This window comes from Falco punctatus, assembly GCF_963210335.1.
Source record: "Falco punctatus genome assembly, chromosome: 1".
Taxonomy (NCBI): Eukaryota; Metazoa; Chordata; class Aves; order Falconiformes; family Falconidae; genus Falco; species Falco punctatus.
In genome coordinates, this window is record NC_137580.1 from 87,340,176 (window position 1) to 87,358,685 (window position 18,510).

Here is an 18,510-nt window from a genome sequence, read left to right on the forward strand (position 1 = left end):
AAGTTTTCTTCGTTCTTACTGTTTCCAAAAGATTATGCTTACTTTGAGCATTTTCATTCTTTGTCTAGATACAAAATATTGAGAGGAAAAAGCTGTGCAGCCCTTCATAGGTAGGCTATCTCCACATCAGTTTTCCCATATCCCATATCTAGAGTGTTGGGGCTATCTAATTAAAAGAAAAATAGTTTGACCAACTGAAATATTTTTCATGATGTAGAAAAATTCAGGAGTGAGAAATATCCTCCTTTCACTGTCTTTTTTCCTCAACATCAGAGCCCAGCACCCAAGTAGTCTGCTACATTTTTCTCCTTGGGGCTTTAACGATCATTTAGGTGGATCAGTAACTTCAGGTCTCATTTGGCTGTAGTGTAACTGATGCATAAATGAGAAGTTTAATTCTCTAGAGGTGCTTTTCACATACATGTCAGAAGAAGTCGGCACATCTTCAGCTTTGAATTCAAAGTGTGTTTCTTAATTTGTTTGATGCAACTCAGTCAAGTCTTCAGATGTTGCATAGGTTTAAATTTCAGTTGTCCCCCTTTTCCCCTTTTTGTTAAACTCACCATATTTTCCTGTACATTTGAAGTGAAAGGGAGAGGTTTTTTTCTTGTTGATTTGTAAGAAAAGTTTCAGTGGGGGGTGGGAATACAGTTTTGTTCTGGGTGAGTAATAGCTTATTACAGAGCAGAGAACAAAGCTTACAGAAATAAAACCAAGGGAAGGTTTGTTGTTGAAAAATAATTCAGACAAATCCAGCTTAGTTGGTTTTCATGTGTCACAGAAAGAAGGGTGAAACGATCAGGAACAAAAAACTGGAAGACTCTCTGAGGTCTTCATCTCTCTCACAGTCTGCTTTGCGAACTATGTGCTCTGTCTTGAACCACTGTTTGCTTTCTTCCTGTTATGACTGCCGAGAGGTTTTTCTGATGGCTTTTCATCTGATAGATATCTTCTGTAAATTTTGGGTTTGACCAGCTTAGTCTCATTTGTATTTGTGCCAAAACTGTGCTTCTCTCTGTTAGTGTTTACAGCTGTGTATTTGGTACAGAGGAATTTAATGCTTTCTTGACATTTTCTTGTTGAGACTTGTATTTTCCTGTCAGATGTTCTTCTTGCCTTTAAATTCTCTTTACCCTAAATGGTCATGGTTATCCTGGTTGACTTTCCTTCCTTAATTTTAATTAACTTCTTTGAACAGAGTTAATCCTAATCATACACAGTAAATGCTGGGTGAATGTCTGGAACAGTGATGGGAATATTTTCTAATCTCTTCCTGAAATACTTTGATAATAGTTTGATATATTACACATGGCAGTGTAAGACAGAGAACAGTTTTAGTGTATGTGTTGAGGCATGAAGGGTACTTTCAGAATATTATAATTGGTTGCATTTTCTCCTGATAGCTTGGGTCATTTCAGAAGCAGGTACTTATTTGTAAGTAAGAGGTAGCCAGGATGAGCTGTGGTTCTTCCTTTTTTCTCTCTCTCTCTTTTTTGTTTGTTTGGGGTTTTTTTTCTGTTTTTTGACTCCAGTTGAATGTTGCTGCCTGTATTTCTGTGGTCTGTAGCAGTCTTTCAGGCATGGGTGGTTACAGCCATCATCATTAAGCATCTCTCTCCAGGTGCATTTTTGTCTGGGGCAGCAGACACATGCTGCTGCTCAAGTGCCTAGAATCCACTTTGAACGAGATAAACTTTTCAATATGCAGCAACTGAACCGTGTTGTCTTACCTCATTTGCCTCAGAAATTACTAGCTTTTAGTCAACAGTCTAAATTAGTTAATATTTGATTACTGACCATAAATTTTCAAGGCCTCTGGATAGAAACACGTGAGGATGTGATTCCTGCCCAGAAAATCATGTGTCATAACTGAAATGATCCTAAAACACAGAGGAAGTCAAGAGGATGAAGGTCTTGGTGAGGCAAATGACCCAGAAGATGACTCCTTTTTTGCTGGGTTTCCTGAAACTTTCCCACTCTCCTTTGTTACGGATGAACATGTGAATAGTTGGCTATTTCTCTTCCAAAGCTGTATCTGTATGTTTTACAGTAGTACACTCAGCACCACTAGGAGTTAGCCTTCATCTGTCCTAAAAGGGGGATTTATGTTTCAGCTCCCCAAATCCTTGGGAAGTGGTGAGGGTGAAGAAGATGAGATTTGCCTAGACTTGCTGTTCAAGTGCTTTATCAAAAGGAGGCATTTAAAACCATCCAGTGTCACGAGTCACTGGCCAAGCTGCTGAGCCTTCTTCACACCTTGCTGATGAGGATTGTGGTGCTGATGAGCAGTGTTTTACCCAGTAAGCCAGCTCTGGACAGAGGCAGATAAATGTGTCTAGCATTATTTCCCTTACAGCAAAAAAGTGTTTACATCTACGTTTTACAGACCGAACAGATGGTCTGGTTTTTTCCTTTTCTGTGTTTTGGTGGAAGTGTGCACATTGGATGGGGTTCTGTGATTGTGACACTTGAAAAACTAGCATCTGTGAAGTGCTCTAGCCTTAAATGAGATGCAGCATGAGGTTTCCCACAGATCCTTACTTGCCTGTTTTTCACTAAAATTGGAGACTGGCTTTTTGGTGCTTCTGCAAAGCTTTATTTTCCGTGAACCATGTTGCATTTGGCTGTGGGTCTCTGGACTGATAGACTTCTGACTACATTAAGACTGCAGGTTTAATTTTGCACATGAAACTACCCATCTTTTTCTCATGGTAATTTCTGTTAATATGGTCTTTGATAGAGCAACATTATTGCTAGTATCTGTGAGCCATGTGTGTTATCAAGCATATCTTTATGATTCTCTGGACAGGGCTTTGGTGACCATATGGTGTCAGTTTAATTAAAATTTAAATATGGAAATACAGTGCTCTGAATGTGAGTAATGAAGGATCTTTTGTGTCCATTTCCATACCAGTTCAGTGGTAGATGAAAGCTGCAGTTAAACAGCAGCTGCATCCAAGAATGTGAATTGAGGGTATCTTTTTAGCGTTTGGTAGACAGTTGTCCATGTGATAAATATTTTTGCTGTTGAACTGAACATGGAAATGATACCTTGAATTGTGAGACTATTCTGGCCTCTTGGCTGCTCACCCCAAATTTTTCATGAAATACTAAACAACGTGAAGATGGCTTATCTTGTTAAAACAGTGCTGCTGTTTCCAATCATATTCCCATAATGCGTAGACTTGCTGAGGATTTCCAATGCCTTTTATGTCATTAAATCCATTTATAAGATCTCAAATAAGTAACACTCTACATGGAGTTATTCCAATACTATTAATTCCATTCGTATCCCCATATTTCTTGAAGGTTTTATAGCAGGGAAAATTGTAAGAGGGCCTCTTAAAAAGTGAAGTTGTATGCAAAGAGTAACGGGTCTCATTTTAAAGGAACCATAGAATTTAATAGAAAATCCATTTGCTGCTGTTAAGCTAAATTTGGTACTTGGTAGGCAACATTAGTATTTGGTTTGGCTTTCTTTTCTATTTGAGGTAACTCAGTGTTGCTTGTTTTGGTGAACCTACCAAATGGTCACAGCAGCACTGGATGATTTTGTCCTCATGTTGTCATCCAGTTCAGATGTGACACATTAGTTTTTCCCCACAGTAGCTTCACTGGATTCTTGTGTTTTCCTGCCAGAAGGGTGTCTGATCCTGAAGTGTTGAACATTTTAACGGTAACTCAGTTACTGTTGATAGAGCGGGAAAGTCTGTATTTACTAAATAACAACTGTTGCCACATTTCACCAACTCTACCCATGTGTGGGTAGAGAATCAAAGGAGTCCATTTTGATTGCTTTTCAGGCTGGTGCGTATCCAACGGGGTCAGAGCCTCATTAACAAGAACATGCAGCCACAGACTAAAGAGATTCAGAGAGTGTAACTAATTGATGTGCGGGGATTGTAGGTCATATCTTCATGAGACACACAGCGATGACAGAGAATGATTTAATTCGAAACAATCGGCATGCTTCATCTGTGAGCTGCCACAGTGCCCCACTAACCTATGCGTCGTAATAACCTCTGCTTTGGGTATCAATAAAGGATGCTGCCCTTTGGGATCCCGCAGGAGCGAGTGCAGGCTGTCAGCTGACAGATGAGAGCACACGGGGCAGTGGGGCTTTTTGCTGCTGCAGGAAAGTAGGTCATGGCCAAAAGTAGCCTTGGCTGCCTTTGTGGAAGTGTGCCTGTGAGAGAGGAGTCAGCTGAGAAAAGAGCTTGCACAGTTTTTGCATTTGTTTTTTTTAGCCCTTCCATGCTGTGGAGCAGCTGGCACTATGTGCCGTGAAATGCGTCTGCTTTCCAGTATTGCATAAAATATTTTTAGAAGTGAATATGCAGCTCTTATTTCTGCATAGGGGAAGTGGCAGATGCTCATAGCCTTTCGTTTTCTTTAAGAATTTAGAATTGTAATTAGATCAAGTGTTTTTAATAAACATTGCTTTTTCCTTGCTTTCTTCCCTGGAGGTTGGCTGAAACTGGATGGTAGGTGTGTGTCATGGAGGCTGAGGTGGGAAATAGTTCTGAGCTTGAGCTGTGTATGCAATATTTGAACTCTCTTATACTTTATTAATGATAAGAAATACATGAAAACAAGTACTTTAACACCTTTTAGGAGTCATTCACTCCTGCTATCTCTTCCTGTGAACGCTGGTGCCTGTTTGTGACATAATGGTCATTTCCATGGTAACAAACTGTGTGGTAGTGCTTGGAAAGCTTTGACTTTTGTTGGAGAGTAAGTAAAAGCAGATTCACCCACATGCAAGATAACCCTGTTCTCATGTGAAATGAAGAACATGAGAGGAAAAAAAAAAATCATACAGTTTTCCTATATCATGTTCTTTCATAGTTTTCTGTATAACATGTAGGTCTTTCATAACTGGACCTACTGGAAGGCTGGACTCCCTCCTCTGTGCTGCTCCATGTGCAGTTGCCCAGTCCTGCAGCCTGGTCTTGGGCCCTGAGCTGCCTTTGTGGGCCATGGCAATCCTTTGTAGCAGATCATTGCCTGGTTTTGCTGTTCTGGTGTTCCAAAGATTTCCTTTGACAAAACACTAAATCCTCCTCTTGTCTTGCCATACATGTCAATCAGCTTCTCAAAATATTTTTGAGATGTGGCTATAATTGTATTTCCTCCACATACTTTCTTATATACAACTCTTGGTCCATTTCCATTGCTTTTCATAAATACATCACACGAACAACATCCTGTAGTGGGAATTCTGTCATAATATGGCATGGAAGTGCTTGGTCACAAAGCTGTTGCTGGCTGAGCCAAAGTGCAGAGCTTCTCCGGATGGGAGTTGACATGCTGAGGTCACTTCTTCATCGAAAGCTTGATAGGAGGCCAGTCTGTGGCAAGAGAGTTTATAATGTTCACACAGCACTCCAGTATAGAGTTCTCACCCTGGAAGGAGACTCCAGGCAGTGCATGTATTTAAACTCCTATATGAAACTCACTTTTTAATTTACTGTTGACATATAAGACTATAAATGCTGGTCTTAGTAGGGAGCTGATGTACCATTTGAGTAAGCAATGCTGAAAACTAACCTTTTTCGATATTATGGAAAGATATGACCTGAAATACCATACTATTTCCCTGGGTACAGAGAGGAGTCCAAGGACTTGGCAGCACTTCTAATGATACATTATACATTGACAGATGAAACAGTCTACTCCAGCTTTTTCTACCTTTAAGGCCTGTACAGCAGTTTAGTCTGCCTTTTCCACTAAATTTCTGTCAAGGTGTAAATATAAATCTTCAGTCATGCTGAACTGTTTCTTAGGGAACTGGTTCCATTTTTGTTTAAAGATGATCTGCTCGTATGTTTTGGGCATAGCTCAAGTCTGCCAGGAAGATAGTTTAAAGGCCTTTCTTCAAATTATTGATGTTTCCAGCAGTTGTATTTTTAAAGCAGCTTTTTCTGGAACATAACTTTGGGGCTGTTGTACAACATGTGGACAGATGGATGCTACTTTGTGTTAACAGTTGTTTACGTTGAACAGATCTGTCTGGGATCATATGTTGTTTTGGCAGCTCTGCTGTTCCCCTACTACTACTTCGACAATTTTTTTCTTGTAAGAAGATAAATAAATGAATAAATCTCTGCATTCACTTAGCTTCAGAAACTGCCATTGCCTTAGCTGTCTGTCTTTGTATTCCAGCAGTGTGCAGATGGTTGGGATTTTGGGGGGTTTTTTTAGAGAATCCACTTAAGGAAAAACAGTGGCACTAGTCTTCCATCTCCTAACTATATATAACCTAACCTGGCCTCTTTTTTTCCATTTCCCATCTTATTCCTACTAGTCCTCATTGCTGCTCTTGCTGGTAAATTAGAGAGATGGTTACATTTCTGGCAGCAAATGAACCTACCAGTTGGCTGAAAACAATTTGCAAAGTGCCTTCCTATAAATGAATGAGTCCAGCTGTCATAACGTGTACTCTCTGAACCAAGAATATGAATTTTGATTAGGCAGAAAAAGCCCACTGACTTAGTTTCACATGGTTTTGTTACCACTTTTTGCCATAATGATTGAACTAACAGCATCGGCACCACGGCTGGCAGACCTCCACTTGTAGCTGCTTATAGATTGCTGTCTGGGTTATAAAAACCTCCCTAATCTGTTCAGGTGCATGTTTCAAAAAGAGAACTGATTGTTTCTTTTAAAAGGCTTGTGCTTTTAACCATCAATTTAGTAGCAAAACTGTCTCTGACAGCTGATACAATCAGAGGGTTTATTGAGTGTTTTTAATACATCTGAGATCCTGACCCAGCCTTGCAGCTTGCTTGGCTGGACTGTCTCCAGCTGGGTACCCCAGTCGAGCGCTACCTGCCTGTGCTGGTGGGGTGACCCCCTTGTGGTATGCCCCATCATGCCAGCGATGTGCCCAAATCACATGCTGACCCTATGAAATGACTGGCATACGTGGGCTTGCCCTGTCACGTTACTGAAGGCTTGCTGTTATTTTGGATGTGCTTTCAGCTTTTGTGTCCTAGGGAATGATGTGAGGAGGGAGCAGCCTGATTGTCCTGAAGTGTTTGCCAGCCCAGTAGCTCTTCCCCTGCCATGTCAGAAAACCCCTCCAGAACAACGCCACAGACGTTATTCTGAAGAAGCATGGGAGGGCAGGAGCTAGCTTAGTTTGCTGTGTCATCTGCAACTGGGGAATGTTTCCCCAGCCTTGGCTGCGATCTCGGTTCCCTCTTCCATGGGATTGCTACCCAGGGATTAAGCGGCCAAAGATCGCTCCTGGGACTCCCTTCATGACCCAAGTGCCTTTCCAGAGAATTTGTGCTTCTGTTTCTCTTCATTATTGCTAGTTACCATGTGGGCTCTGGTACACGTTTCCTGAAGTAAAAGAAAAATTACAGGCATTTCAGAAAAGGTAGCAAGCTTGATTGCCAAAATGGTTCGCTGGCTTTATGCCTTTCATCAGAGGTCCCGTCTGAATTGTCACTCCTGATCAGCAGTAATCATCTTTGCCTCTCAGCTTTCCATGCAGACTCCCCTTTCAGTTTGTGCTGAGGCAGTTGTGCAACTTCTCAAGCTTATTCAGCCTGGTTAGCCCTCTACTGTGTCAAACTACAACACTGTAAATAAACGTTTCCCAGTTCTCAGGTTCAGTGAGCCTTGGTTTTGTGGGCTGAGACTTCAGTTCCCAGTGTTCTGATGATTCAGACAACTTGCAATATATTATTAATAAATTATGTACTATTAAAATCCTAACACTGATGTTGCAGTTTCATTTTATTTCCACAGTTAGATTCTGTTGTGATTAATTTTTTTTAATGTTTCATTTTCTTTAGAAACTAGATGCCAAATCACTTATAAAGCTGAATTTTGCTAAAAACAGTGAAGGTAAGTGCAGTCATTTTCTGTGTTGTTTTGTTTTGTTTTTCTTAATGAGTGCTTTAATAAATCCTGGTTTGTCTTACTCATGGTAAAGTGGCAGTTTGTGTTCTCTATCATGGTTTTTATTTTTTGAGTAGAATAAGTGCTTCTGGTGAGGGACATGTTTACCTTTAAAGTTCCATTTCTGTTTTTCTTTACACTGGGGAGCTATAAATTATTCAGCAATTTCACTTTACTATAGCTGCTATTGCAGTAAGGTATTGTTTACTTGAAGGAAAAATTTCAGAAAAGGCTAGATTTCTATAATATGGTAGTTTTTTTCTGACTTGCCTATGGCAATATTTGCTGTTCACTTGGTTTTGGGCAACTTTTTGTTTATAAAATGAATTCGACTTAAATGAACACGTGGGATTTTATGAATAGCAGCACACAAGACAGCAGCCTCAAGTTTTATTTCTGCAGGGTTTAAAGATACAAAATCTGCTATCTAAGAGGGGATACTAGGAATAAAAGAGTGAAGATGAATTAATCTTTTACAAGGCAGATAATGATTTCTTTGAAATGAGAGCAGCAAGGATTAAGTGGGAATAAAATTCTATAGTGTCTGTCTTCTTATCTTGCCAAAGTCTATGGACTACAAGGTCTTTTCTGTAGCTGATGGATTTCTTCTGCGTTTTGTGTTCCATCTGTCTCAAGCGCAGGGTGTTAAAAAATGATCAATAGTCACAGTGGCCAAGGCTTTTGAAAGATACTGTGATATTGTGCTTCCCTTAAAGAAGTCTACTTCATAATGCTGGGGTGGAGTGACGGCAACCATACAGTCTCAGAAGCCTTTTCCTTTAAAAGGTGCATGCTGTGTCATTAACTGATCAAGGGAAAATGCAGCTAAAGAGCAAGAGTAAAATGTTGCATTTCTGTCTATCAGCAAACTTTTCCTTAAATCTTAACATGTAGAATGGTTGTGCGTATGTAGGATCTTTTCAGTTCACACCTATATGATAAAAAAGGCCTTCAGATGTTGCAGTTGCTTCCATTTAATGATACCTCCTTAGCTGAGTACATTCTATCCAGATCAACAAGTGAGCAGCTCTGCTTTTGCTAGAGCTGAAAACCTGGTGATTTGCTTTTTTATGCAGCTGGAGTGAGGCCTCGTATGTTGCCAGAATGTTTCTGTACCCATCAGTTGGGCCATATCCTGATGCCACTTCCAAAAATCCCTTTCTAAACTTCCTCTTGAATTCCAGTCCCTTGTGGTGGCAGTGGCTTTCCTTCAGCAATTTGGTGGCATTAACAGAAACAGTCCTTGGCTTTTACTTGCATTTGCGTGCTGGAGGTCAGAGCGCCTTCTCTGACTGGTGAGTTAGTGGTAAATGCTCTGCAGTGCTTGCCTCTCCTGGCTTTGCAGGTGCTGTGAGCAGTCTGTCCTGGTGTCCCTGCTGGTTTTGATTTTCATGTGGTAATTAGGTAAAAAAGAACAAAATAGGCCCAACCTATTTTAAAAAATCTCACCCAAACACCCAGGTCTAGCAAACTGATCAAGTATTAATAACTTTCTTCTAATTGCTTTCTGCTGAGCTCATCCACACATTTTTCTTTTTCCCTTGTACATTGCCTTCCGTCAGTTTGCTTGTTGTTGACATGCTTAATATTTATGCTGACCCTCCTGGGAAAATTCACAGCTTGATTAGAGCAGAAGCTGGGTTCCTTATTGAATAACGTGTTCAGATTTAATGGCATTCTGCTTGCCATATTTGAATACAAAATGCTCTCCTCTCCTAAAAGCACAACAGCTGCTGTGAACTTTTTCGTAGGGTATAAGCTAAACTTTTATTCCTGGAAACAACACTGAAGATAGAGCACTGGGCATATCACAAGGTACAGGCTCATGCTATCAATAGAGCTTTGATTACAACAATAACAATAAATTGTGGTATTTCACAGGTATCAGGCAAGTTTGAGAAAGTCCTGTGTTGGGGGATTGAAGGCAGTAGATTTCAAAACGTCATTTTCATTGCCTGCCTTATAATTCTCTTAAGCAGTACTTTTTCTGTTTGGCCCTGAAGAATCAAAGCCTGGTTAGAACACCATTAAATACACACTGAAGTTACATTTTATATTAAAAATTAATGTAAATAACCTTCACAGAGGTAACAGAAACTAGCTATTTCAAAACAGTTGCAAGGACTTAATGCAAAATTTAAACATTTTTCCCCTACATCAGGTAAATACCACTGTCCAGTGCTGTTTACTGTATTCACCAATAACTCCCATATTGTGGCCATCAAGACAACTGGAAATGTGTTTGCCTATGAGGTAGGTTCTCTGTTGTATTTCGTTATTATTTTTATACTTGACGCATTTCATTCAAGATCACAAAATACCTTAGAAAGATAGGTAAGTTTTATTCTTGTTTCACAGGCAGAGAAATTGAAGTACAAGGAGATGAAGTGACTTCACAAATTGTTGTCCAGCTTTTGCCCTCAAAACAAGAACAACATAAGAATATGATTTAAAATATACTTTTAAAACCTTTTCCTAAGTTAATCTGTGTGCACTGAGTCTTGTATACCAAAATAAGTAACTTTTACATGCTCCTCAGTTGAATTAACAGACAAATTTTCTGTTGTCTTCTTTCTGATACAGTCATCACTGAAACACAAATTACCTCATTTCTGTTCATATCAATGAATAAAAACCAGGGTTTTAATTGAAGCTAGGGAAAGAGCAGAGAGAATGCATTAATGGACACTTGAACTGCATTTTTGTTTGTGTTTTGTGAACATATTTGTGAATGCAGGTGGAATTTTAGTTGTCACTTGTTTGGGTAATCATTACTGTAAAAGCAAGGTTTATTTATTGTTCAGTAGCAAATAAATCCTTCAATTAATGGATCCATATCTGTGTCCTAAAAAGTCTGAACACTGAAACATCTGCTTTCTGAAATCTGTTGATGGGAAATTCCAGTAGGACTTAAGATACTGAGAGGGGAACAAGCTGAAACCATTGCAATCAAGGAAAATGCTAGATCCATCACATTTTTGAAAACTTACTCTGTTGTAGTTGAACTGGCTTCATTCCAGCGGTGAGAACAGTGAAGATTAGGTTAAAATAGAAAGTATTTTCTGTTCCTTCTGGAAGCATGATGCTTTGATGGCTGTGGTTAAAGGGAAGAATGAGTTTAAGAGTAGTCTTTGTTAAATGCTTGTTGATATTGTGGAACTATTGCTCGTTTGCTACAATTTATAGTACTGGGCTTCCCAAACAAGATGTGCCAAGAGGGTCTGTTTCTCATGTAGTGTACCACTTGAAGCAATAGCCTTTATCAGTTTGTTGTAAGCACAGAATTAATTTACAGTCTTCTGGAGGTACTACAAAAATATTAGCACTTTCATCTGAGGAGACTAGAGGACATTTGGGTGACTAAGACAGATCCAGCAGGTAGATGTCCATAGTGAGCTCTTCGTATGATATATTTGTTCAGAATGATAAAGCATTTATTCCATGTTGATTCTCACTATGAAATAACATGCTGCTGCTTTATTTGAGCATCATTGAATTTTCTCAGGTGAACAGAAGTGTTGCTGCAGGCTAGGTGCAGGAGTCAAGGTGGACAGTGTGTGAGGGGCTAATGTAGTTCTGCTGTTGTACAAGCTGGCCTGGAACACGCGTGTCTTTCTGGGGGGTGCTGACAGTGGGGGAGATACATACCCATTGTTAAAGCTGCCTGTCTTACACATCTGTAAAATACTTAAATTAGAAAATAGCAAGCACGATTTTTTAAAATTTTTTTGGCAGTACTTTTATGATGAATTTGGTTAAAATGATACGCATAACTGTGGAATGGAGACTGCAAGGTTCTTTAAAAAAAAACAAAACAAAAACCAAACACACAAAACTTCAAGTTTTGTAAGGATGAAAGACAAAAACTTCCCATCTCTTCAAGTGCACAATGAAAGTACTGCAGCTGCCAGTTGAGAGTGGAGAGTGAGATTGTTTTCTTTATCATTCGTACTTAAGGTTTTATTGGTATCACTTATTTACTTGTAATATTTACACATTAGACTCCAACTTTTAATATCTGTCTTTTGCCTGGCTGTTAGGCAGTTGAGCAGCTGAACATAAAACCAAAGAGCTACAAGGATCTTTTGACAGATGAGCCCTTCACTCGGCAAGACATTGTGACACTGCAGGTAAACTTTTCTCTCTGTTACATGTCTTTCTATACAGCTTTTTTGCAGAGGATGAAATGTTGCTATGTGCACTGTTACAGCAGGAATCTAGAATAAATGAACAGGGAAACATTGCCTGTGTATGCATCTTGGAGATGGGTAGAGGAGAAACAGCTGTATTTCCTGTGTTATCCAGATGAGCCAGAAAGATGCCATATAACTTAGAGCTTGACAAATCTACAGTGATTATTGTGTCCCTTGTAGATAGGCAGATTGTTCAACTTTGTAAATGGAGAGAGCAAGAAAGGGGGAAAAAAAGATGGCATGTAAAAATTTGAAGATGTTACATGAAGACTGAAGCTGATTGTCCATCTTGCTCTTTTGAAGATGCCTAAAAGACTCAGAGCTTCACAAAAGCGTTTTTATAGAAAGTTTCTCTAAATGTAGAGTAAAATAAGCAGCAAACCAGAGCATTTTCTTTCAAATGCTTGCTTAGAATGGTTTTTTCTTCTGACTAGATAGTAATGTTGGTCTTTTACTAATTTTAGCAGAATTAAAACCTGAATTAAAACAGCATTGTAAATGTCAGAGTGTAAAAAAATTACATCTTTTGATACTAGACTTCATCTGTAAATAACTTTTGTTTAAAAGTAGGCATTTTTAAGCTTGCATGATTTCAAATTAGAGGAAGAAAGATGCAAGGATCTTTATTATTGGATTCATGAGTTACTATGCATCTCATAACAGTTAATTGCCACTAACCAAGACTAATACAGTCTAATTCAAATAGAAAAATATTTTTTATTTATGTCTACATTTAAATTAAATATATCCCTTCCTCCCTGCTCCCCAGTGCTGAACAGCATGTTTATAATTATTTTTCCTCTATTCTATTGGGCTTGTGGCTGTTCAAGCTAATGCAACAAAGTAAAATGTTTTTAATCCAGTGGAAGGAAAAAACATAGTTTTTTCAGATTGAAAGCTCCCAACAGAATGTTATTTGAACATAACTGCATGGTTGCTAATGGATTTGGAATGGTGAAAAAGAACAACATGAGTGACTAAAAATGTTTCTGTGCATCAGTATAGAAAACCAAATTATTTTGACCAAATAATTGAAATGTGCAGTCATTTAAAATTATTTTGTTATGTTTTGTAGGTTTGGAATTGAATATATATATCAAGAGTGGGTTCCTGTTATATGCCTGCCTAGCTTTGATTTTTCATAAAAGCAAACAGATGCTATAGTCCCCTAAATCTCAAAATGCAATAGCTAGCAATGTAGATGCTGCCGATGTGGATTTTTATGAATATTTTTCATTTTCATTCTGTTCTTGACATGTTGGGTTTCTATCTTGCTTGGAGGAATATGTCTGTTAAAAGAAACTAAATAGATTATGATAGTTGTCACTGGTGCAGTCATCCTGGCAGCTACGTGGAGGTCACAGCCATACGCTGCCTGTACCTCACGTCCATTTAGGATGACATTCATAATGCATGAATAGATTTGTTCCCCTTAAGTAAACAACTCATTATGGATTGTTGCTAACTTCTCTAGTGTACAGTCTTGTGATATACTCTTCTCAAGTTTAGAAACAGCAAAGATACCCCCATCTTAGGACTGGACTGGAATAGATCTTGACCATCTGAATGCTGTTTGCCAGCTGAAGTTTGACCCTTCACTCAATTAGTTTGTAAAGATTTTTTTTTCAAGAAAGGATTTTCAACAAACAAGCTAAAATGGCTTCGGGATATTGAATGAGAAGTAAGAGCCATTTAATGCACTGCATAACACCCACTGCAAGCTCGCAAGTATGCCTTGATTTGTCCTATTCAAATGCTGCCCTACCCTGACTTGTTTTGTTGAGGGCAGAATGCAACCTGAAGTGGTATGACTAGCCTGGTATTAAAATTGCTCGTGTATATGTGGTATAGGAATCTCTTGTTATTTTCTCATAGTATTTTCTTCATGTAAATTGTAGAAAGTCAGACCAAAGTCTCCTCTACAAGCTCTCTTGTTGACAGCACTGCAGGCAGTGTGGTGGCTTCACACTGCCAAGCTCTACCACCTGTGGCTTTGTTTCTTAGCCAGAGTTCATAACTGCAATCTGTTGTGTTTCAATTTGTCGATCTAGACCTCTATCCCGAATCCTGCTTCTTTTAAAAACCTTTCAATTCTGTGTTGAAATTTATCACTTTGTTGTTTTCCCATTCCCCTGTGTAAATTGAGTACTGTGGTAACTGAGAGAGCTAGAATGGAGAGTGAGTTAGTAACACCAACCCTGCTGTTTGGCAAAAAGGTAGATATAAAGGAAGTTGCTATGAAAAACATTCTTCGCTTTGCAAATAACAGCTGAATAGGACTGTCTGTAATAGCTGTGTTTATCAATAGAAAATAGTGTTTCCAGAGGCTGACTCTGAATGTCCTAGGAAGCAGATGGGGTACCTGTGTTTGTTAGTGAAATAAAACAAGATAAATGGAAAATCTGAATAATGCATGTTTGCAGATTATTTGTATGATCACATTTTTCTGTATTGATACATAAAGGGCAATCATACAGCTGCTAGGGGTGTTCTTTAACCATAATGGGAGTTGACCTCAAATTTGACCTCTCTCCTCTAATGTATATAGTTAAAAACAAAACCAAAAATATTTGCTCTTTCCAGAAGAGAGTTGCATAAAATTCTTTGTTCTGCTCTCAGTGCTACACATTATTCAAACACTAATCATAATACATCCCTGTTATTTTTTTCTGGTGAGCACCATCTCAGCTGGTCACTTTGATTTTAGTGATAGTTATTTGTGTCCTATTGCTATTAAGTTCACTTGTTAAAAAGGACAAATTATTTTTAATCTGATGTTAAAAAAAACCCCACATCTTTAGTTGTTAATAACACTGTCTTAGATCTATGATGTGCTTCTCTTTGTAAAAGCATCTACAGTGCTTCCTGCACTTACATATACAGAAATTGTTTTTTTCCCTGTTGAAATGCAAATGTCCTGGGGTAGAGCATGGCAGTTTTTCATCGACATATGGCAATATTATTCAGCCCCTCGGGCAGGAGGTAAAGAATAATACCATATCATGGTGTGCAAGGTACATTACTAAAACTGGAATGTAGTTATTCAGGCAAAAGATGTCATATATCTTGCTGATAACAACAGAAATACACATGACTTTATTCTGTATGAAACCCTTCCTAGACACCAGCAGTCTTAGTATAACTGGATTTTTGTAGACTGTAGCTTTTTACTCTCAAGTTGAAATTTCCTTTTCTTAACTGTGTGATCTTACCACAAACTCGAGTCAAGCTTTCCATCTTCTATAGTGCAGGTGTTACTTTTTTCCAAGTTTCTTTCCTCTTACAGTTTATCATTATTTCAGATAATTTTTCTCTCAATTTTACTGGTTCATCTCTCTTCTAAATGGAATATTGCTGTTGTATTTTGTCTGTGTTTCTCATAACTCTAAACCCACTTGCATTCTTTTTACCTTGAATGATGATCAACTCAACCAAACTTAGCATCCCTTGCAAGTGTCATGAATGTGCAGCCAGCTGACAGGCAACTCAAGTACTTCCAGATTTATTAGTTATACTTAATGGGTAAGGTTATGATGTAAAGCATTTAGAGATCTGTGGGAACAGGGTGTCTATAAAGAAAGTCTGGTGTTGTGGAAGCTTATTTGCAGTGTTCTTACCTCCCTTTTCTGCTTCCCATTCTGGTATGTTGCTGTTCATCATTTCACTTTGCAGTTGTTTTAAAGGTAGGATTCAGTACAGCTTTGAAAGAGTTTTGACGTAGTAAGATTGCATTAGACTATGATTCAGAACTAGGTGATTCTTTCAGTCCCGTGCTTCACAGGTTTTCAGTTAGTTTGTAGTCTCAGTGTTTAAACTAATTGGAAGTTACCTTCCAAGTAAATTTTTTGGGGAGTGTAATTCACTGTTAGATCTCAAGGTCTGCTGTCCACCATTTAATCTTTGTGACAAATTTTCGTCAACAATCTGGTAGAAATTATTATTAATTAGTGTTACTGTAAACTCTGTGTGGGTTTCAATCATGTATTTTGCAATTTATTCTTTGTGCAATGATGTGGAACTTAATAGCAAACACATAAATATTTAAGTATAATCTGGATTCCCTCATAAGGGTGGCCAGGCTGAAACAGGTGCCTGCCCCAGCCTGAGATGCACAGAGAGGGACTGGATCAGGTAGCGCTTTGCTGGACATGGTGGTGGGCTCCGACAGACTGGTAGACTTCTTCCCATCACAATAGTGTGAGAGGGTCCTGAGGAAAGCAAAGTAAGAATGCTGCAATGCCTTGTTTTCACATCCTGTTTGGTAGGGAGTGTTCAGAGGAACTAAGAACAATTTCCCCTTTAGCCCCCTGTCAATTCTTCATCCTCCACTGTGTCTGTTCACAAAGCAGAAACCACAGCTCTCAGATTTGTGAAGATACAGCAGAAATTACTCCAGCTCTGGAAACTCTTAGAAGCTTTTGCTGGGCTGTGTGCCGGCACGGGAGGGTAGTTAGTGAGGAGTGTGGCTGTGCTCAACAGCAGTGCTTGCAGGTAAAGCAGAGGCAGAGGTGGTCTGTTCCTCTTTGCTGGAAGAATTGTAATAAACGCTGCCAGTCCTGCTGTGCCAGTGGTAATAGGCGCAGGCAGCCTGCTGAGAGCCTTCCCTGGTAGGGGCATGCTAACAAGTGCATCTGCTTTGCACCACAGAAATGGAGGGGAAAGTTCCCGGGAGAAATAAATAGACCAAAAAAAATAGTCTGGTTAGAATGCAAACAGGTTTGCTGCCATTAAAGGAAAAAAAAGGCTCATACTGTTATGTGCTTCCGTATGTCAATTTTATTGTTTCTGTGTAACCTAATCAGCCATAGACAAGACACAGTTCCTGACAAGCTGTTAAACACCGTTGGCATTTGTGGCAGGAAGCATAACTAATGAGCTAAGTTGGAGTTAGCTGAGCTGCACACTGTTAATTGATATTTCACTCCTCAGCTATTCCTTGTTTGCTCTTTGTGTAACAGAAGGTCAGAGCAGATTTCCTCTCGGTTGTGGGTGAGGGCTCTTTGAGGGCAAATCCTGCACCAGTGCACATGTAGAGTGGCTGGTAAAGGAGTGATGTGCTGGGACATGGGAAGCATATGAAGGTAACAGTCCTGAAGATAATTAGGGATGTAGCATGACTGACCAAATGGTAAGGGAATAATCAGGCCTCAAAGAAATCACACAGTCTAAAACTGCGCTGGGTTTAACCTGCTTTTTTGGGGGAGTTATGTGTATGGTGCTTAAAATTAATGAATTGAAGCTCTTTCCCTAAGTAGGTGAAACTGGAAAATAATAGGAAAAACCCAAATGGGATAAAACTTGAGATAGTTTTCAGAGCTCAGCTCTCAGGAAAATATCAAATATGAGGGTTTTTTTAATAGTCATGATGTGTCAAGAGGATACAAAATGGTTAAAAAACAGGTCCAAATTTCCTATTCCTAGGTATTTTTATTTAAAGATTATCTGTTTCTAATGCAAGATATTAAAGTTAAAATATCTTTTATTTTTTTGGCAGTCTATGTCTTGATGAAGCTCGGAGGGGTATAGTGGGCAGGAAACAATAGGAAATGATTGTACAGTGATTGGGAAAGGGGACAGCAGAAAGCCAAGAGGTCATCATTAGGTGCAAAATCACACAGCTTGATTTCATAAATGTGTTTTGGTTTTACTACAGCAGTAAAACTAAAAATGCACTCTCTGGTGGAAGCGTGCCATTTCAGGGATGAATAAAATGCATAATTAGATCATTTAATAAATGACAGAGCTACCAGCTCTGCTTGTATTAACCGTTACTTTTAGCAGAAAGAGAATTGTTGGAACTTCTCACCAACAGCGGCTGTCTGAGAAGCTTCGTTAAATTTACTTGGGATAATACTATTCATGTCAGTGTCATAGTTCTTTGCATAATATATTGCATTATTTTTAACCTGAACTTGAAGCTATTGTGTATTATTAAGGTACTTTGGTATTTTAGATTTTTAATTGTTTTCTGTAGGATGGAATTTCCAGAAGTGACTGGGTGTCCTAGGCTGATGTTTTGACCTTTCTGTGCTGCAGAGGAGCTTGAGGAGAAAACCTTGAGGTCATCGTAACAACAGGATTAAGGACTGTTTAATAATAGTATAAAGTAACCTAGATCACCAGTAGGCATTCCTTGTCTCGCTCTCTAACAGAAGGTCAAAGTTATGCAGAAAGTTGCCTAGAGATAGTATAAAGACTCTCTCTAGTTAATGTTAATGGACTGTGTGGTTTTGCTGTTTTCCTTGATTGGTCACCCAATAGAGTTTTCATTAACACCACTTTTCGTTGCTTTTTTTTAATTATTAGGTTTTCTTTTTAAATGTAATTCTGTAAGCACAGATTTCACTAGTGAAAAAAAAAATCAAAACCATTCTGACTGCAAAGACTTGCTCTGAGGTTTACT

The 18,510-nt window shown here is 38.8% G+C and overlaps 1 protein-coding gene across 1 annotated transcript in view; it reads left to right on the forward strand.

Moving 5' to 3' along the window:
• PPIL2 (peptidylprolyl isomerase like 2) overlaps positions 1–18,510 on the forward strand; it is a 72,251-nt gene that overhangs the window by 8,396 nt on the left and 45,345 nt on the right. Inside the window, exons 6-8 of the mRNA XM_080373964.1 lie at positions 7,809–7,860; positions 10,076–10,167; positions 11,955–12,044. Of these exons, the coding sequence (XP_080230090.1) occupies positions 7,809–7,860; positions 10,076–10,167; positions 11,955–12,044 (234 nt within the window). The remainder of the gene's footprint in view (positions 1–7,808; positions 7,861–10,075; positions 10,168–11,954; positions 12,045–18,510) is intronic.